Genomic DNA, 22,289 nt, shown 5'->3' on the forward strand with positions numbered 1-22,289 from the left:
GAGGCAATACAAATGCTAGCAATTATTAATTTAAAAAAATGTTTCTAATATAAGAGCTGACATAAAATAAATTCTGACATGGATTTCTACCCTCATGCAGGTTTGTATCTAGTTAGGGGATCTAAACAGTAATTGGTATTTTAAACTACTGCAGTTTCTCTTAAGCCCTGGCCATATAATAACATTTCAGAACTAAAGAACAAATCAAAACAGTGGCTACTCTATGGTTAAAGAAGTTAGGGTTTCAGGCCAGCACAAAGTGTGTGAAAAAGGTGGCACGCAGAGATCACCAAAGAACAGGGGATCTGGAGTCATACAAATGGAGATAAGAATGTTCCCCCTGAATGGACACAGGGAACCTTCCCCAAGAGCTCGTGCCTTGAACTCAGACTTCCAAATCCTAAAACTATGAATGAATAAAATTTGTTCTTAAAAAAAAGAAGAAAAAAAAAAAGAGGTCAGGGTTTCTTTCATAGAAACAAAAGAAAATTGTTTTGAATTATTCTAATCTGAGCCTAGTGATTTATATATAAAACTAAAATTGCAAATAGAAACTATACTCAAACTTTTAAAGACTATAGGAAAAGAAGGAATACTTCCAAATGTATCTTAGGATGGAAGATACCAAAGCCAGGCAAAGATACTACTATAAAAATAAAATTATAGCTCAATATCCTTCAGGAACACAGACACAAAACTTCTCAACAAAATCCTAGAAATTAAATCTAACATAATATAAAAAGAAATTATCCACCATAATCAAATTGGATTTATACCAGATATGTAAGGGTGTTTCAACATAAGAAAACAGCTAATCTACCACATATAAAATAATAAAGAATTACAAGATCGTATCAATGCAGAATAGGCATGTGACAAAATTCAATGCTCTTTCCTGATAAAACTACTCAAAAAGAAAAAAACAGAGGAGAAATTCTTCAACATAATTAAGAGCACAAACACAAGTCAACTTTAGTCTCTAAGGAAAAAGGATTGAAGGTATTTCCATTGCAAATGGGAACCCGAGAAGAATGATTAGTAAGTTAAGTCTGGCTACTAACTAAAAGGTTAGCAATGCACACTTACCAGTCGATCCATGGATGAAGGATCAACAATCTTTTCCTGTAAAATTTACAGACTCAGAAACCCAGAGCAAGGTTGCTAAGAGTTGGAATACCGTAGCAAGTTTGCATTTATAGTAAAAATAAGAAGCCCTGATTGCAAAGGGATGAAAACATGAAATGTGTGGCTGAGAAACTCAAGGTTGAATGACTTGAATTCTGCAGGGAAACAAATCAGTCAATGAACTTCTGTAAAGATTCACAGTCTCCAATACCTTAAGGGACAGGCCTACTCTGTCCTGTGGTGTCCTTATTAGCTGAGAATGATTCAAAGGTAGTGGACTTGTTTTCTGATGATATAAAACTGGCTCCTCTGGGGATAGCTCTACTTGAGTTGCTGTCCACTCACAATTTATACAAATGTAAAAGAGGATATGTAACCATTTAGGTAAAAAAATTGTTTTCTACCTTCTATTTTCAGTCTTTCTGCTAGCTCTCTACAATCAGTGTACTTCTTCAAAGGCTCTGGCACAGCCTTGGCTAATAACTCCATGTCAACTTCTTGATATTTCAAAACATCTAGAGCTCTGTAAACACAAAAAAGATTCATTAACATAAGAGTCCATATTATATACGGCAGATTAAGAACAAGATTCTCTAGAAATAGCACCAAATCTCAGAATAAATAGTATTAAAAGATACTACTATGAATTCTTTTCATATACAGTGAACAAATGTAGCAGTATCTGCAATACAGGGCTTCAGTGAAAATTTAGTGTATGATGTTGCCCAACTCCCTTTTCTTATCATTAGAAAAAGGTTGTAAAAACCTTTTCAATCTATATGCCAAACAGATCACCCAGAAGCTGGACTTTATGAGGAAGAATGTGGCATCAGGATCAGACTCATCAACAACCTCCGTTATGCAGATGATGCAACCATGCTTGCTAAAACTGAGGGGAAACTAAGGTATTTGCTGCAGAAAGTTAAGGACTGTAGTCTTCAATATGGATTGAACCTCAACATCAAGAAGACAAAGATTCTCACCACTGGGCCAAATGACAACATCATGATAGACAGAGAAGAGACTGAGATTATTAACAACTTCATCTTGTTCAGCTCCACAATCAACATTCTTGGTACCAGGAGCCAGGAAATCAAAAGACAAATTGCATTGGGAAAATCTTCTGGCAGGGACCTCTCCAGAATAGTGAGAAGCAATGATATCAATCTAGACTAAGGTGGTTCAGGCACTAAGGTACACCTGATCCAAGTCAAAGTCTTCACAATCACTTGCTATGCATCAGAGAGCTACACAATGCCTAAGGATGATAGAAAAAAAACCAAAAAACAAAAAAGGATGATAGAAGAATCGATGCCCTTGAGTTGTGTTGGAGAAGAGTACTGAAAATACCATGGACTTCTAAAAGAACAAACAGGTCTGTCCTGGAGATGGTGAAACCAGGCTGCTCCGTAGAGGCAAATACTTTGAAGTTCTATCTGACATACTTTGGGCATGTTGCCAAGAGAGACTAGTCGTTGGAGAAGGATATTAAGCTTGGAAGGGTGAAGGGACAGTGCAAGAGAGGAAGACCCTGGATGAGATGGACTGACTCAGTGACTAGGGTAATGGGGGTAGGTGTGTCAGAAAAAATGAAATTGGCTCAAGATAGAGAAGGGTTCAGAGCTGTTGTACACAAAGGTGTTGTTGCAACAACAACAACAACAACAACCACCAACAAAGGTGTTATGGATATAATCCATTTGCACTCCCATTCTTATATCAACAATACACTCTTTGATCCCAACAACAGGGAATGTGCTTTTTATACACAGGGTCTTATGAAGGAGAGTCTTTTGGCATGCTGCAGCTAAAAAAAATCTCTTGCTATCTTCTTTTAAATTCCCTTACCAAGAATAAGAGGTCACTGTGAGCAATGTTGTAGGCATCTGCAAAACAAACTGATAAAACGATAAAACTCATTCACTGCTATCAAGTTGGAATCAACTCACAGCTGACCCTCCACCAGGTTTTGAGGAGGCTGTAAATCACAAAGGAGGAGACTGTACATCTTTCTAGCTCAGTGTCACTAGTGAATATGAAGGGCCAGAGAGGAGTCACCTTTGGGTTAGCAGTGCAATCCCTACAGACCATACCACCACTGCTCTCTGATGAAATGATAATGGGGTTTGTATGTTCTGCTACTCTGGCAGTTTTTCCTAATTTGTTATAATCGCCTTTCTGTTTTTCCTGTTTAATTTTAAATTCTACTTCTATTATTACTTGCTCTGGGTAGGGTAAGGCTTTTTAGGCCAAAGCAAGTGGTGGAGAAGAACAATAGAGATGATTATTAAAATTCTCAGGCAACTTACACTTAGAGAATTCTGGCTGCAATCCCAAAGGTACAGTTAGTGGGGATCCTTGCCTCTATGGCTGTGGAGCCATCCCAGGGGCCAAACAGGACTAGACACTTTTTATATAGAACTACAAGCAGAGGAAAGAATTGTCTTAGCTCTCTAAGAGAGAGAGGGCTGACCTGAGACCTCCTGCATGCAAGCTGTTTCAGCTGGTGGTCCTGATTCACACCACACCAGAGACAAAGGAAGACACTAGGCTGCATGCAGGAGAAAAGGTGAGGGAGGTGAGGCTCTGTGCTGAGAGCAAGCACTCTCCATTGATTGTGAGGAGATGGGACTGAGGCTTCCCTTGGATTGTAGTCCCTTCATCTGAGGATGCTTGCCTCCACCGCTGTAGGGCCATCCCAGGGGCCAAAGAGGCCAAAGGCACAGTTCAAACCAACCAGTTGTTCCATAGGAGAAGGATGGGCACTCTCCTCTCGTGTGATTTACTGCCTCCCACAACCTTTTGGAGTTGGTTCTGACTTGACAAAACACAACAACAATTACCACTAATAGACAGATCAAATGAAATTTACAATAACCCGACTGACACTCATTACGACCAAACTCGTGAAAATACTCCAGGGAGATTTACTCTTCAGAAGGTCTAAACTTATTGTCACATGATTCCAGTTCACGGCAACCCTACAGAGCTGAACTGTCTTGTAGAGTTGCCAAGATACACACACACTACCACATCTTTCTCCTATGGAGTAGTTGTGCGTTAGAATCACCAACCTTTCAGTTAACAATAAAGTGCTTTAACGAATGTGCCACCAGAGCTTCTAGAAGTTCTGAGTCTCCTTTAGAGGGATTTCAGTCTCTCTCTGGATATTTCTAGCCCCCACCCACTAACCTGATCCTTGGTCTCAGATCTTTCTCCAAGGTGAGGCCAAGCAGAATACTTGTTGCTGCATTAATCATTATTTTATTTCACTTACATGTGCGTTTTTGTTATTATAAATAACTTGAAAGTCAGGACAACTCAGAGAGGTGAAAAATAAAGACATCAGTTTGATGGAATTAGGACACTACTCTAGGCTCATCTCACTCCAAGAATGCAAAACATTCTGTAGTTCCTCCTCATTTTGATTGTCCACAAAGTCCAACTGACTTTTACACTTTCTCTCAATTTACTGCCTCAATTAATTGTATTTGCACTTACTAAGGAGCTGCACTGCCATCCCAAAGGCACACAGTTTGAAAATATACTAGCTGCTCTGTGGAGAAAAGATGGGCAATCTCCTGTGTAATTTACCGAAAACCCACTGGAGGGAGGATCAGCTATGAGCTTGATGGTACACAATAATATTAGTACCTTTCTTTTAATAGATTATTTTTTTTAATCAATTGTGTCCACCCCAAAGCAATTAATTACCAAGCCAATACAATTTTAGTTATCTCCATTGGGCTCCTAAAGTCTTCCCAGTCTCGCAGCCATCTCCTTCACAAGGAGTTCTACTGCCACAGCCACATGTTATCATCCTTTGCAGATACCTGACCCTTTACCTCTAGGTAAGTCTAAAAATCCTCTAAACATAAGAAACTTGTTAGCTTTGTTGTTTTGTTGTACTCCATAAAACTAATTAGATCAACTAAGTAGAGGCCTTAACAAATAAAGTACAATGGAACCGTATATTACTAAATTCCAATCAGAAAATGGTTGTCTTTTCAAAAATTAGAACATATAGGTACCCATTTCCTAATAATCAAAAAACTACTCTCCTGGATCCTCCAAAAACTGTGGGATCTAACAGGATGGTAACTTTAAAGTCAAGTCCCTGACAATCTAACTTACTTACATCTGTTATTTGTTTTCAATGCTTTATGTTCTTCTCAGGTCTAAGCTTTGAAACAAGTTTAAGCCTCAAAGTGCACAACTATAGCACTGAAACAACAAATCAGCACATTTGGCAACTTTTGAGTTTTTTAATGTATCAATGAGCTTCACTATATTTCTATATTCTATTTGTATCTCTTATGTCAAAATTCAATGTGGTTTAATGAAACAATGAATGAATAGAAATCCAAAGTCTCTGTAAACATTCATTAAAATTAATAAAAAAAAAATTCAATGTGGTTCAATCTGTTAGTGCTTAGCTCAGAGTCCAGCATGCAGTAAATCCAGGGAATACATTCAGGCCAATTTTCTATCCATAGTTGAGCCTTAAATAACATTTCAATGCAGTCTGAACCACACAGATCTACTTATACATGAATGTTTTCTCCTGCTGTTCTTCCAGGGAGCTCAAGCGTTGGTAATCATCTCTGTGTGAGCAGTCTGTCTCCTTGGAGACACAATGGTGTGTTTTTTTAAATTAATTTCAATGAACATTTATAGAGATTTTGGATTTTCATTCATTCACTGTTGCACTTTTCTCCCTGCCCACCCCACCCCCACCCCCAGTTTGCTCTTCTCCTTGAAAAGTAAAACTCCTTCATTGGTATACAATCCCCACACACCCTCCCACCCCCACCCTGAGTAGACTCCACTCTGCAACCCTCATTCTGAACTCTTATGATAATCATAATGCCCTAAAATATATTACTTTTAAACTGTTCTCTCTCTCATCAGCTTCAATGCAGTATACATAATTGATCCAGTTTTTCTCAGTCTTACCCCCACGCTGATGTCAGCCTCATTCTACAACAGTGACACAATGGTGTTTTAAATAGCTACTCAAAACACTTTTATTGGGGGGAGAGAGGACTGAAACTTCTCTGGGGCAAGGTGCCTCCATTTGGGAATCCTTGTCTCCATGGCTGCTTGGTCATCTCAGGTACCAAACAGAAGAGAGTTTGGGACAGAAAGCTACAAACTTTCTCAGCTATCTCAAACTGCATGTTGGGCTGCGAGAAAGAGAGCTGACTAGAAACCCCCTGGACAGAAAGTGCTTGACTGGAGCACCTGGTCTCGCACCCCTCAGCCACTCCACAAATGGAGGAGAACAACGTTTGGGAGAGGGGATGACATTAAGGCAAGATTCCTGCAGAGCTGCAGTGCAGAATACAGAGAAGCTGAAGAACTTTAGGAAAGGCAAATTTTTACTGAAAGGACTTTGAGTAGAGTGAGTGGCTCATCCCATTGACCGAACATTTTAAGCTGGCAACTAATCAATAACATCATAAAGATAACTACTGACAACTTATGCAGACACAATAGAAATGCAGACACAACAGAAATGCAGACACAATAGAAATGGACTAACACTTATCAACAAAAACTACATAATGTCAAGATAGCAGCAGGAAGCTTCAAACGTGGGAAAAAACAAATTAAGCCTTCACAAAAACAAACAAACAAACAAACAAAAAACCCACAGAGAATATTTCAGACCCAACGAATATCCCAGAGTCAAGAAGACAGATGATATATGTTGATGTGGAGACTTTTAAACAGCTATGAAAGAAAGAACAAATGACAGAAGAAACAGCTGAAGCCACAAATAAAGGGAAAATCTTAGAGGATGAGAACCAGAAGAAATCTATTGATGAAGAGTTACTTGAACAGCTACGAAAGAAGGTACAAATAATGGAAAAAATAATGGAAGTCACTGTTGCTGTTGTTGTGAAGTGCCATCGAGTCACAGGCGACTCATAGCGACCTTCTGAAGGAGAGTCCTCGACATCTGGGTACCTTTCATCCTCTCTCCAGGTTCATAGGGTTTCCGGAGGCAAGCTATTACAGAAGTGGATGTCACTCCTCCTTCCAATGGAAGCCATTAAGATAGCAAATACCTGTGCTCACTTTGGCAGCACAGTGAGCTACACTAAAATTGTAACAATACAGAGAAGATTAGGATGGCCCCTGTACAAGGATGACACAAAAATTCGTGAAATATTCCATGTTTAAAAAAAAAAAGAAAAAAGAGAGCAAACACGCCAGAGATATGGAGCCAAAAGAAACATATAAGAGGAGGAACTTGCATAACTATGGTAGAAAATGTAAAAGATACAAGAAAGAATTGAAACTATAAAGAGGTACAATAACTTAAAAAAAATTGTCACAAGATAGAAAGAGTACAGCCAACACAGTACTGGAAATAACAAAAATTCATGAAAATGAAATCCAGAATATTAAGACCAAAGTAAAGAAGTGTCCAACATGCTGGAGGGACAGAAATGTAGAAAAGAAGAGATGGAACAGAAAGTCAGTGAGCTTGAAGAGAAGAACTTCAACGGAACTGTAGTAGAAGAAAAATCGGAGATGAGACATAAAGAAAATGGAACCCCTTCCCCCCCAAAAACCCCAACAAAACCCAAAACCCAACAACAAACAAAACCAAAAGCCAAAAAACCATTAGAATGAAATGGGATGACACACACAAAAAAACCCACCAAAATATGCAAGACTGGAATTCCAGAATATGAGAGGAACAGGAAAATTGTGGAAGAGGTACTGGAATAAAAATTCCCAGGTATTATGAAGAATGAGGAAATCTACATTCAGGAAGCTTAGTGAACACCAAATGAACTAGACCCAAAAAGAAAAACACCAAGATATACCATAGTAAAATTCTCCAAAAGAAAAGATAGGATAGAGTATTAAAACCAGCATGAGAAAGAGTCACCTACAAAGAAAAAGCAATTACAGTTAGTTCTAATTTTTCAGGAGAAACCATGCTAGTAAGAAGGGTGGCATACACAGAAAGCTGAAAGAAAAGAACTGCCAACCGAGGATCCTGTATCCTGCAAAGCTCTCCATCAAATATGAAGGAGAAATTACATCCTTCATAGAAAAGAAGGAATTTAAGGAATTCGTGAAAACAAGACCAAATCTATAAGAAATTTTAAGGGAAATCCCCAACAGAGACACCAAAGAAAAGTAGACGAACCACAGTAACAAGAAACAACAAATAAAGAAACATAGCAAAATGGCAATGATAAAATTTGGCCTGTCAATAATCGCACTTAATGAGTAGCAGAACGGATAAAAAACCCAAAGCCCATCAATACATAGTCTACAAGAGACACATCTAAGAAATGAAGAGAAAGCCTCAAAATCAAAGGCTAGGAGAAAAAAAAATAAATGAAGCAAATAGCATCCACAAAAAAGCAGGAGTGGCAATAGTAATCTCTGATAAAAAAGACTTCAGGATGAAAACCACCATAAAAGAAATGGAAGGGCATTATATAATGATTAAAGGCACACCCCAAAAGGCTCATGGTTTGAATCCACCAGATGCTCTGCTGGAGAAGGAGGGACAATCTCCTCCTATGTCAGTTGGATCCAATTTGACAGTACACATCAACAATACTAACAACAAACTTTGCCAATGCTACTGGAGTATAGCAGTATCTATTATAATTATAGTGTCTTTAATAATAATTATATCTGTAATTATAATATGATTAAATATAGTATTTATATTATAATATCTATGGTATCTCATCGTGCTCTTGATGTGCATTTCTCTTACTGCCAGTGATTTGGAGCATTTCCTCATATGTCTGTTGGCCACTTGAATATCTTTCACTGTGAAAATTCTTTCTATGCCTTTTGCCCATTTTATAATTGGGTTATCCGTCTCTTTCTTGTGGAGGCCCAGGAATTAGTCTATAAACTTTTGTTATGAGACTCTTGTCTGATGCAGTAAATAGGAACTCTTAAATTATTGGTGGGATTATACAATGGTATAACCACTCTGGAAGGCAGTTTGGTTATTCCTCAAAAAACTGAACATAGAAATTCCATATGACCCAGCTATCCCATTGCTTGAAATACAATATACCCCAAGAATATGAAAACTGAGGCACAAATGGAGATTTGTACAGCAACGTTCATAGCAACATTATTCACCATCACAAGAACATGGAAACAGCCCAAATGTCTAACCACAATCAAATGGATTGAGAAATTATGGTATATTCACACAATGAAATACTATACAGCATGTAGGAGCAATGATTCTGTAAATTACTACCTAACTTGGGAGGGACTGGAGAACATTATGCTGAGTAAACTAACTCAGTCCTACAAGGACAAACAGTGTATAAAGTCATTATTGTAGAATGAGTATGAGGGTCCAAGGCAGGGGGGAGGGTGGAAACAGAGGGGTGTGGATGAGGGGGGAAGGGTGTTAATCACAGTGCTGCAGAATTCAATGGGTAGGTGGGGTGAAGGAAATGGGAGGAATGTTTTGTGAAAAACAATGTATTTAAACTTTATAAATAAATCAGAATAAAAGGGTTATTTGCATCACAAGAGTCTAGAATAAGAGCTCCATAGTAAAGTGGACTGGGGGCGGTGACTGTATAACAACAATTTTTTTTTCTTCTCAAAGTGAAAAGTAAACTTGTGGGGGAGAAGTGGGCAGGGATGAAAATGTGCAACAATGAATGAATAGAAATCCAAGTTCTCTATAATCTTTCATTTAAATATCAATTAAAAATAAATAAATAAATCAGAATACAAAAGGGGAAAAAGAGAAAAGGGGGGGGGAAAGGCACAGGAGATGAAGAAGACATAACATTGGTCAGCATCTGTGCACGAAATGATAGACCTACTAATGTCATAAAACTATTAACAGAATTGAAGAAAGAAATATACAGCACCACAATAGTTGTAGGAGGCTTTAATACACCACTCTCACCAAGGATAGGTTCATTCCAAGAAATTTAACAAAGAGAAGATCTAATACATTCCGCCAACTTGAACTTGTGGATGTACTGAGTACTGCACCCAAATAAAACTCAATTAACTTTCTTTTCAAGTGCTCATGACACATTTTTCAGAACTGATCACATATTACGGCACAAAGCAAGCCTCAACAAATTAAAAAACACTGAAATAATACAAAGTATTTTCTCAGGCCACAATGTCATATTACTAGAAATTAACCACAAGAGGATAAAGCTTATAAAACCTCTGAAGTGGACGCTAAAGAACACCCTGCTAGTACAGGATTGGGTTATAGAAGAAATAAAGAATGAAATAAATGGTAATAAAAATACAAAGCACTAAAACCTCTGGGACGCAGCTAAGGCAGTCCTCGGGGCATTTCATAGCAATCAGCAAACATAAGAAAAGAAAGAAAGAAACAAAATTAATGATATAAGTCAATATCTTCATCAAATAGAAAAAGAACAATACTCTAACCCCACAGCATCCAAAAGAAAGAAAATTATAAGAACAGCTGTAATTAATGAGATAGAAAACAGAAAAACAAGAACTAGTTTTTCGAAAGGGTCAGTAAAATTGACGTATCACCAGCAAACTTAACAAAAGGAAAAAAAAAGAAGACACAAATAATTTGATTAAGGAACAATAGAAGTGACATCACAATAGAACCAGAGGAAATGAAATCTATAATACCAGAATATTATGAAAATCTATACTTTGGGCATGTTGCAAGGAGAGACCAGTCCTTAGATAGCAACATGATGCTTGGGAAGGTAGAGGGACAGTGCAAGAGAGGAAGACCCTTGATGAGATGGATTGACTCAGTGACTAGGGTAATGGGGGTGGGTGTGTCAGAGACAAAAAAAGCTGGCTGAGAATATAGTAGGGTTCATAGGGTCGCTGTGAGTCACAGGTGACTTGACGGCACATAACAACAACAATACACTCTGACGAATTTGTAAGTCTAGAGCAAATGGACAAATTCCTTGAAACTCATGGCCTATCCAGACTGACAAGGACAGATATAGAACACTTGAATAGACCCATCACAAAAGAAGAAAGTGAGCACATGATAAAAAAAGTCCAGGACCATATGGCTTCACAGTTGAATTTCCCAAACACTCAGAGAAGATTTATCACCAATTCTACTGAAATTATTTCAAAAAAACAGAAAAAGGAGGAACACTCCCAGAGTTCTTCTATGAAGCATGTATAACCCTAATACTAAAACCAAACATACTACCAAAAAAGAAAATGACAAGAGCAGTATCTCTCATGAATATAGATGCAAAAATCCTTAACAAAATCCTAGCCAACAGAATTCAAAAGCACATTTTAAAAATAAAAATTCATCGTGACCAAGTCAGATTCATAACAGGTATGTAAAGATGATTCAATATTAAGAAAAACAATCAATGTAATTCACCACATTAACAAAGCAAACAATAAAAACCTAGCAAATGATGCAGAGAAGGCATCTGACAAAATCCAACCCCCTTTCTGAGAAAAGACACTCAGCAAAATTGGAACAGAAAGGAATTTCCTTAACATAGTGAAACATACATATGCAAAACCAAGAGCTATTATCATTCTCAATGGAGAAAGACTAAAAGCATTTTCCTTGTGAATAGGGACCAGATGAGGATGCCCACTGTCATCACTTCTGTTCAATATTGTATTGGAATTTCTTCCTAGGACAAAAGACAAGAAAGTGAATGAAAAAGCATCCAGATCCACAAAGAGATGGTTAAACTGTCACTATATGCTGATGATGTGATCGTGTATACAGAAGACCTCAAGGATTCCACAAAAAACTCTTGCAGCTAGTAGATCAATTTAGTAGGGTAGCAGGATAAAAGATCAATATTAAAAAATCAGAGGGATTCATCTACAGTAACGGAACTCAGAGAAGGAAACCAAGAAATTAATACGATTTACAATAGTCAACCATAAATTGAGACACTTGGGAGTGAATTTAACTAGAGATACAAAAGACCTATACAAAGAACTACAGAATATTTCTGCAAGACACAATAAAAGACCTAAAGAAATGAAAAAATGTACCCTGTTCACAGATGTTGTTATGTATCTTCAAGTTGCCTGTAACTCATAGCAACTTCCATGTACAATAGCCCTAAACCGTGCTCTATCCTGTGCCAACACCTACCCCCAGTACCCCAGTCACTGAATCAATCCATCTCATCAAGGGTCTTTCTCTCCTGCACTGTCCCTCCACCTCCCAAGTATGGCGTCATCTCCAAGGACTGGTCCCTCCGTGCAACATGTCCAAAGTATGTCAGATGAAGCTTTAGAATCCTTGCCTCCGCCCCAGTCACTGAGCCGCCGCCGCCGAGGACTCAGCTGCCTCCCCCTCGAGCCCCCTCGCTTCCGTCCCCCCTGCCAGCCTTCTCCCGCCACCGCCTTCCGCAGGCCGTTTCCACCGTATCGTATGTCCACTATCCAGAACCTCCACTCTTTTGACCCCTTTGCTGATGCAAGTAAGGGTGATGACCTGCTTCCTGCTGGGACTGAGGATTATATCCATATAAGAATTCAACAGAGAAATGGCAGGAAGACCCTTACAACTGTCCAAGGGATCGCTGATGATTACGATGAAAAGAAACTAGTGAAGGCGTTTAAGAAGAAGTTTGCATGGAATCCCAAAAATCTCTGTAGATGTTCATTGAAATGAAAAATAAACAACCTAAATTTAAAAAAAACAAAAAAAAAAAGAAGTTTGCCTGCAATGGTACTGTAACTGAACATCCAGAATATGGAGAAGTAATTCAGCTACAGGGTGACCAACGCAAGAACATATGCCAGTTCCTTGTAGAGATTGGACTGGATGAGGATGACCAGCTGAAGGTTCATGGGTTTTAAGTGCCTGTGGCTCACTGAAACTCAAGTGAGGATTTCCTTGCAATGAGTAGAAAATTTCCCTTCTGTCCCTTGTCACAAGTTTAAAACTTCACAGCTTGTATAATGTAACCATTTGGGGTCCACTTTTAACATGGACTAGTGTAACACTTTCACGCAATAAACTGAAAAGAGCCATAAAAAAAAAAGAATCCTTGCCTCCAAGGAGCAAGCCTGGCTTTACCCTCTCCAGGACAAACCTTTTTGTTCTCTTAGCAGTCCATGATATATTCAATACTCTTCTCCAACAACACAGCTCAAAGACATCAACTCTACTTCTATCATCCCTAGTTATTGTCCAGCTCTCTGATGCATAGTAAGTGATTGCAAAGACCATGACCTGTATCAGACGCACAGTAGTCTCCAGACTGACATCATAGCTCTTCAGTACTTTAGAGAGGTCTCTAACCACAGACTTTCCCATCGCAATACTTCTTTTAATTTCCTGGCTGCTGGTGCCAAGAGTATTGATTGTGGAGCCAAGCCAAGTAAAGCTGTGAACAATGTCAATCTCTTCACCATCCATCATGATGCTGCCAATCGGCCCAGTGGTGAGATCTTTGTTTTCTTGATAATGAGCCTCAATCCATACTGAAGGGTGCAGTCCCTGACCTTCTGCAGCAAGTGCTTCAGGTCCTCCTCAGTTTCAGCAAGCAGGGTTGTCATCTGCATAGCGCAGACTGTTGATAAGTGTTCCTCCAATCCTAATGCCACATTTCTCCTCACAGAGCCCAGCCTCCCAGATATTCTGTTCTGCACATAGACTGAAAAAGTATGGAGACAGGACACATCCCTGGTATACGTCCTTCCCAATTTTGAACCATGCAGTGTTTCCCTGCTTTGTTCTGGTCCAAGTATAGGTTTCTCATAAGCACAATCAAGTGTTCTGGGATTCTCATTCTTTTCAGAGTCAGCCACAGTTTGATATGATCCACACAAACACCTTTGCATAATCAATGAAACACAGATAGACATTCCTCTGGTACTCTCTGCTTTCAGCCAAGATCCATCTAACATTCACTACAATATCCCTAAAGTCACGACCCCTTCTAAACCCAGCCTGGACTTCTGGCAGTTCTCTGCTGATGTGCTGTTCCAGTTGTTTTTGGATAATCTTCAGCAGAATCTTGCTTGCATGTGATATTAATGATATTGCTCAATAAGTTCCACTCTGTCAGATTACCTTTCTTTGTAATGAGAACAAATACAGAAGACTCAATATTGTGAAAATGACAATCCTACCAAGAACAATCTACATGTTCAATGCAATCTCAATACAGATAACAAATTCATCTCTCAGGGAGACTGAAATAGAAACTGTCAAGTTTATTTGGAGAAGAAAGAGACCTGGAATAAGCAAAGTTCTTCCGAAAACCAAAAATGAAGGGGGAGGCATAGCAATCAGGCACATAGATCAATGGAACAGAATCAAGAACCCAGGAATGGACCTCTCTTTCTATGGTCAACTGATATTTGACAAGGAAATAAAAACCTATCAAATGTGGAAATGACAACCTCTTCAACAAATGGTGCTGGCTACCTGCAGAAATAAATAGGACTGCTACCTGCAGAAAACTGAAACAGGATCCACATCTCACACCATACACAAAAATCAACCCAAGTTGGATCAGAGTCTTAAGAGTAAAGCTCAAAACCAAGTTCACAAGAGACAAGCTAGCACCAAGCTTAGAAGACCCAGTCTATGGTATAAAGAAATTTAAAAATACAGGTAGAAATGCACAATCTGGAGAAGATAAAATTGATGAATGGGACCTTGTAAAGAGTCTGTGTTCACCAAGAACCTTTTCCAACAAGGTGAAAAGGAAACCTACCAATTGGGAGAAAACATTTGGTAATACCATCTCAGACAAAGTTATAATAATAAAATTTACAAACTACTACTGAGCCGCCAGAAGAAAAAGACTGATAACCTCCACAGAAGAAAGATGGGCAACCTTTGTGATTTACAGCCTTTGAAAAACCTGCTGGAGGGTCAGCTCTGAATTAGTTATGACTCAGCTGTACTTAATAGCAACAACAAAATAGGTGGAGAGTTTATAACTAATGAAATTATTTTATCTGTAAAAATCTGTGCTATTAAATAGATATAAAATCTGTACTATGAGAAAAATCTCTATTAAAAAAACATACCTGAGAAGCTGATTTTTGTTAATACTTATAGAAGCCTCTGGGATTAAATTTTTCCATTTAACACTTGAAAGTTCAATGGATTTCAGCACAGAAATGCCTTCTTTTAAAGAAGATTTCATCCAAGACGCTCTTTCATATCGCTTTTGGGATACACAGCCAGCTTCCTTATATCCTAGGAGAGGGAGAGATAATATAATGAAAGAAGTCCTAAAGAAGAATAAAACAGGTTGCAAGACTCCACAGAGAACAAATTACCTCGGAAGGTAAGCCGCCTGTCGGCATTATCAGGGCGCAGTGACAAACGGAATTCCACACGGCTGGTAAACATGCGGTATGGTTCACTGGCACCCAGTGTGGTGAGGTCATCAATCAAGACGCCTATGTAGCCTTCTGTTCGGCTAACGATAAAAGGAGGCTTTTGACTGACTCGAAGACTGGCGTTGATCCCAGCTATCACACCCTACAAGAGCACTGAAATGTTTAAAAGGCCATTATAAAACGATCAAAAAGCTAGTCAACTCAGAACACGAGCTGCATGCAGCAATAAAAAGTAGTCCCTGCCCAAAGGATGTAAGAGAGAGAGGAAATATAATCCAGGCTACAAAACAGAGTATGGGTAACAGACTGCTTTAAAACAAACAGGCCCACGGCTATGGAGTGGATTCTGACTTAGAGCAACCCTCCATTGGGTTTCCCAGGCTGTAAAATCTTTACGGAGAGAGACTGCCCATCTCTTTCCCTCACAGTGGCTAGTGGATTTGAAGCACTGACCTTTTGGTTAGCAGTGCAACATGTAATATACCATCCCACTTAGGAAAAACCAGAAAGCTTCCCACCTCTTATGTCAGTTCTTCATAATATGTAGATCTGATATATTTTAAGTTAATTCCAAAACCTTCAAAGTTAACTAATAGCCACATCTGTAGTGGGCTGAGTTCCCTGGAAAGCAGACTGTGGTTGTGTTAAAAGTTCAGGAAGGGAGCTCTGGTGGCCTAGTGGCAAGAAGCTGTGCTGCAATCCTGAAGGTATGTGGTTCAAATCCACCTGATGCTCCACTGGAGGAGGGACATTCTCCTCTTGTGACAGTCTGATCTGATTCAATGGCACATAAGATGTGGGGAGGGGAGTTCAGCAAGTGCATGACTGCTCTGGGGATCAATGGCTCTAAGTGAGAACAGCAGACAACAGGACTGAGCAGAGTGAAGAAGTAAGCTGCAAGTGTAGGCTCAACAGAGACATCAGCTAACCTGGCCCTAGCTGTTGACCTAAGTTTGGGTAAGTGGATTGGACATTCATAACCAACATCAATCAGTCACAAGATGTGGGCCATCTTTGAAAGGGATACAGCCATGGTCAAAGTGACTCTCTTTAGTTGATGCAATCTCAAAAGGTGGTTGATGAGAAGGAAAGAAAACCAACATTGTATGGTAGAGATATTCTATTCAACCCTAATTATTGCAGGATTTGGGGAGTGGCTTGGAAGACAGTTAGGCATCTCTCTTAAGAGTGCTATAATTAATTGTTTTAGAAATATATAATATTCTTGATAAGCCTAGGTAGCACAATTTTATTTTTAGAAAATCTATTTGCAATACTCCTCTAGTCTTTTCTCATTTATAAGTAAAAATAAACATATTTGGAACATATTTGGAAGAAATAAAAATGAGATAATCTTCAATAAAGTTATAAAAAAGGGTAAAATTAATTTTTAAAATTTCAGATGCAATGCAGTAAATCTAACCAAAATACTATAGAAGATTTACAAGTTAGGAATCAAATAATAAAACCAGACATTTTAAGGTTCTATTATATATGATAGCCATTTCCATTTATGTTGAAACTAATACTCTTTAATTCTAGTTATCAGTACATCTAAGATCTATATTGTTAATATGTTAAAAGGTGGGAGAAGGTATATATCGGCCAATCTCCTCCTGTGCAATTTACTGCCTTGAAAACCCACTGGAGGGTCAGCTATGGTTCGGTTCCAACTCATTGATACACAACAACAACCACCCGTAAACAGTCCCCTTCTGTTTACATTAACATCTGAATAGTTTCTTACTTGGGCAGCAGCTTCCTCATAGCCAGTGGTACCATTTATTTGTCCAGCAAAGAAAAGCCGTTGAACCAAATGAGTCTCAAGGGAAGGAGTGATCTGTCGGGGGTCAAAGTAATCATACTGAACACCATAACCTGACCAAAACAAAAAAGGATTTAAAAATAAGGAATGGAGCTAAAGGTAGAGAGATGCAAAGATTACCATTAAGTGCTCTTCAAAATCACTTTTATGTTACGAAAAGAAAATATTTTTTCCTTTTTTAAAAAAAATTCAGAGAACCAGGGACAATGTGAAACACAACGTATACGAATTTTGTATGTGAACCAATATAAAATTTAAAAAATGTAAAAAAATTCAGTGAAAATGTCTAATTCCTATTCAAAATCAGATTCCATCAGATGCATAGATGTTAGGCTTTATCTTCCTAGGTTCTAAGTAACTATGACTGTATGCAAAGACCTCCACACTACCTGCTAAAATGGAGCTGATCTTTACCTGGCTGGATCATCCTAGCTCTCTCCAGGCCTCTGATGCACCTGATCATTTTCTCCTGTAACTCTGCTGGCAGTGTCACAGACAACCCTTGGGGGTATATAAGGTCAGAATCCATTCCTTCAGGCTCCAGCCACACCTGATGTACACGGTTTGGAAAACGCAAAACCTTCGATTCAATGGAGGGACAGTATCTAGAACAGGACATGGAAAAAAAAGAATGAAGCAAACAAACTATTGACATCATCATATCTTAATGTAACCGAGAATGGGTATTATGTCCTTACCGGGGTCCTCTTGTAGTTTCTTTAACGTGACTATTAAGGTGAAGGTTCTCAAGGACAATCTCATCCACTTTAGAATTGGTGTAAGTCAAGTAACATGGGAGCTGATCTTCTGGCTAGAAAATAGTAAGCACTCACAGTACTGTTTCCTCTACTGATTTGCCTCTTATTCAAATAAATTCTGCACACGATATACAGAAAATTTTACAGACTTTATACATAACATTTAGCATTATTTGTGAAGTAGTCTTGCTAAAACAATAAAAAAACCAAACCCAAATGTAATCATGTCTGTACTGTTGTTATGTGCTGTCAAGTCACTTGCGACTCACAGCAACCCGATATACAAGAGCCCTAAACCCTGCTCTATCCTGTGCCAACCTCACTGTCTCTGGCACACCTACCCCCATTACTCCAATCACTGAATTGATCCATCATCTTATTCAGGGTCTTCCTCTCTTGCGCTGTCTCTCCACCTTCCCAAACATGATGTCCCTCTCCAATGACTGGTCCCTTCTTGGAGCATGCCCAAAATATGTCAGACGAAGCTTCAGAATCCATGCCTCCAAAGAGCAGTCCAGTTTCACCCTCTCCAAGACAAACCTGTTTGTCCTCACAGCAGTCCATGGTATATTCAACACTCTTATCCGGCACCATAGCTCAAAATCATTCATTTTCGTTCTGTCATCCTTAGTCACTGTCCAGCTCTCTGATGCACAGCATACAACTGCGAACCCTATGGCCTGGATCAGGTGCACCTGTCTCCAGACTGGTGTCACTGTTCTTCAGTACTCAAGCTGACAGCTGACTTTCCCAATGCAATTTGTCTCTTGATTTCCTGGCTGCTGGTACCAAGGGTGTTGACTGTGGAACCAAGCAAACGAAAACTGTTAACAATCTCATTCTCTTTACCATCTATCATGATACTGCCAATTGGCCCAGTGGTGAGAATCTTTGTTTTCTTGATGTTGAGCTTCAAACCATATTGATGGCTGCAGTCCTTGACCTTCTGCAGAAAGTGCTTCAGGTCCTCCTCAGTTTCAGCAAGCAGGATTGTGTCATCTGCATAATGCAGCTTGTTAAATCTTCCTCTAATCCTCATGCCACATTCCTCCTCGCATAGCTCAGCATCCTGGATTATCTGTTCTGCATACAGATTGAAAAGGTATGGAGAAACATCTGTGGCAGACACCTTTCCCGATTTTGAACCATGAAGTGTTTCCTTCCTCTGTTCTGACGACTGCCTCTTGGTCCAAGTATAGGTTTTGCATAAGCACCATCAAACATTCTGGGATTCCCATTCTTTTCAGAGTTAGTCACAGTTTGTTGTGATCCACACAGTCAAAAGCCTTTGCATAGTCAATGAAGCACAGACAGACACTCCTCTGGTATTCTCTGCTTTCTGCCAAGATCCACATCTAACATTAGCTATAATATATATCCCTAGTAACACAACCTCTTCTAAACCCAGGCTGCACATCTGGCAGTTTTCTGTTGATGTGTTACTCCAGTCACTTTTCGATAATTTTCAGCAGAATCTTGCTTGCATCTGATATTAATGATATTGTTTGATAATTTCCACACTCTGTAGGGCTACCTTTCTTTGGAATGGGAACAAATATCTCATCCAGTCAGTTGTCCTCCCGATTTCTTGGCACAACTTAGTGCATCCAGGGCAGCAAGCATCTGTTTGCTGAAATATGTCAACTGGTATGCTGTCAATTCCTGGAGCCTTGTTTTTTTGCTAATTCTTTCAGAGCATCTTGAATTTCTTCCTTCATCACCACAGGCTCTTGTTCATACGCTGTTTCATTAAATTCTTTTGTGTCAGTCAATTCCTTCTGTTACAGTGACTCTGTATATTCCTTTCATCTTCTTTTAATGCTTCTTGGGTCAATTAACATTCTTCCCAAAGCATCCTTAAGTATTGCCACTTGTGGCTTGAATTTGTTTTCAATTTCTTCAGCTTAAGAAATGCTGAGTGAGTTCGGCCCTTTTGATTTTCTGATTTCAGCTCTTCACACATTTCATTACAATACCTTGCTTTGTCATCCTGAAATGCACTTTGAAATTTTCTGTTCAACTCTTTTATTTCTTGATTTCTTCCTTTAGCTTGTTTGTCCTAGAAGCAGTAACATGAAGTTGCTCCTTGAAGGCAAGGATTTTGAAGCTCTGTCTCAGATATTATGGGCATTTGGCAAGGAGGGACCACTCCCTGGAGAAAGACATCACGCTTGGAAGGGTGGAGGGACAGTGCGGAGAGGAAGACTCAAGATGAGATGGACTGACTCAGTTATGGGGGTTGTAGGGGTTCGTGTGTGATACTGGCTTAGGGACAGAACTACTGTACATAAGGTCACTATGAGTCTCAGGTGACTTGATAGCAACTAACAAGAACCACAACAACAGATCTTCTTACCAGTTTACAGGAAATAAGGAAATTTAGAGTATAAAGGAATATGTTTAAGATATCAGAGACATAAAACATGTTTACAATATAGAATATTCGAGAATAAGTGACTTAGTTATACATGTAAAGGTTAAAAATTTAAAAAGGAATTCATCTCTTATAATCTGGGCATTTTGCAAGAAGAAGCTATGCTCTGGAAAAGGACATCATACTTAGAAAGGAGGAAGGTCAGCGAAAGCGGTAAGATCTCCAGAAAGATGGACTGAAATGGTGACTGTAGCAATGGGCTCAAGCTTACCAGAGATGAGAATGATTGCACAGGACAGGACAGGTTTCAGGTCTGTTGTTCAGTCACTACGAGTTACACTGATTTGACTCAATGGCACCTAACAGCAACAACATAGATTAAAATACTTAAAAGGCCTATCATTAATGCAATGTTATTATTGCTAGGTGTCACTGAGATTAGTACGGCCCATAAGAACAGCCATTCTGAACCCTGCTCTGTCCTGTCCTGTGTCATCCTCATCATCTCTTGACACACTAGAGCCCACTGCACAAGTCACAGTGTCAATCCATCTCATTGGGGTCTTCCTATCCTTCACTGACCCTCCATCTTTCCAAGCAACATATATATTTTATTTGGCTCTTGGTTTAAGACAATTAGGAAAAATTGAAAATAAGTATTATATGATATTAAGTTATTGTGTTTTTTTGGGTGTAAATGATTTTGTATTATGATTGAATTTTTAAAAATTTCTCAGCAAATTTCTTAGGACTGTTTCTTTAAAAATTAAAGAATGTCAAGAAGTTATTTGTAAAGAACTTCAGTAAAGGGTGTACAGAGGTTCCTAATACTACTTTGTCCACTTCATGCAAACTTGAAAATTTATAATTAAAAAAAAGGTATACCTACACTAAGTTAGCAGCACTGAAAGTTGACATACTTTGAAAGCATCATCAAAGTCTGCATTTTACAAAGCTAAAGTGTAAAAGGAGTCTTCTCAAATTATAGACTATGTTGAGCCATTCTTCAGCATGAACTCAACAGAAACTAGGACACTTAATTATCAGCCCTCAGGTTTCTAAGGCTGCAAATTGGAGGAAACTGCCTATTTTTCTCCTGAGGAAAAGCCATCAAAAAAGTATGGCCGTTGGAACTTAACACAGACTATTCTACTAGAGTTCCTCATAATATAACATAACACACATATATACAATTTAAAGAAAGGCAAAGTGGCTTATACATTTAGAAAATGTCAGTATCATGAAAGACAAACAAAAACTGAGGAACAAAACCAGATTAAAAGAAATGAAAAAGTAATAACTATTAAATGCAATGTATAACATTAGACTGGGTGAGGGGAGAAAGTATCATATGGTGAACTCAGCAGCAGAATATTATGCCTCGTGTCACCTATTAGCTTCTGTGAGGATGTCGGACCTTTTGTTTCCATTCTCCTCACCTAAAGACAGATGGACATCCAAGCACTGAAGTGTCTAGACAGAAGAAAGCATTGCCATTTTTATGCCCCTCTTAGGAGTGAAGAATCTATTCCCTGAAATGCATCAGCAAATATATCTTTCTTCCTGGTGCATGACTGGAATTAGGCCACATCCTCATTCTTAAACCCAAGAAGGAGAAGACTGACCACGACAGCCTCCCACTCACCAAGGACTGCAAAACATCTAGCCCATCACTTCTGAGCACAAGGGCATCACAGCAAACAAAATTAACTTCCATTTGAAAGGAAGGAGGGACAGTTGTATTATCAGGAACTCTTAATCAGCTGAGATAATGGTTCAAAGAGGGGATGAAGATGTGAGGCTATTATCATCTGGTCGAGGTAGCCCTCTCTGTACACTCTAATGAACTCCAAAGACACCTGAG

The 22,289-nt window shown here is 38.9% G+C and overlaps 1 protein-coding gene across 1 annotated transcript in view; it reads right to left on the reverse strand.

Moving 5' to 3' along the window:
* The window catches only part of MTO1 (mitochondrial tRNA translation optimization 1), a 40,586-nt gene that overhangs the window by 8,418 nt on the left and 9,879 nt on the right, over positions 1-22,289 (reverse strand). Inside the window, exons 5-10 of the mRNA XM_006902881.1 lie at positions 17,992-18,104; positions 17,708-17,898; positions 17,216-17,346; positions 15,406-15,610; positions 15,151-15,322; positions 1,530-1,648 (exon numbers count right to left, since the gene is read on the reverse strand). Coding sequence (XP_006902943.1) covers positions 1,530-1,648; positions 15,151-15,322; positions 15,406-15,610; positions 17,216-17,346; positions 17,708-17,898; positions 17,992-18,104 — 931 coding nt within the window. The remainder of the gene's footprint in view (positions 1-1,529; positions 1,649-15,150; positions 15,323-15,405; positions 15,611-17,215; positions 17,347-17,707; positions 17,899-17,991; positions 18,105-22,289) is intronic.

Source organism: Elephantulus edwardii, unplaced genomic scaffold (assembly GCF_000299155.1).
Source record: "Elephantulus edwardii isolate Elephantulus edwardi_28Jun2011 unplaced genomic scaffold, EleEdw1.0 scaffold00465, whole genome shotgun sequence".
Lineage (NCBI taxonomy): Eukaryota > Metazoa > Chordata > Mammalia > Macroscelidea > Macroscelididae > Elephantulus > Elephantulus edwardii.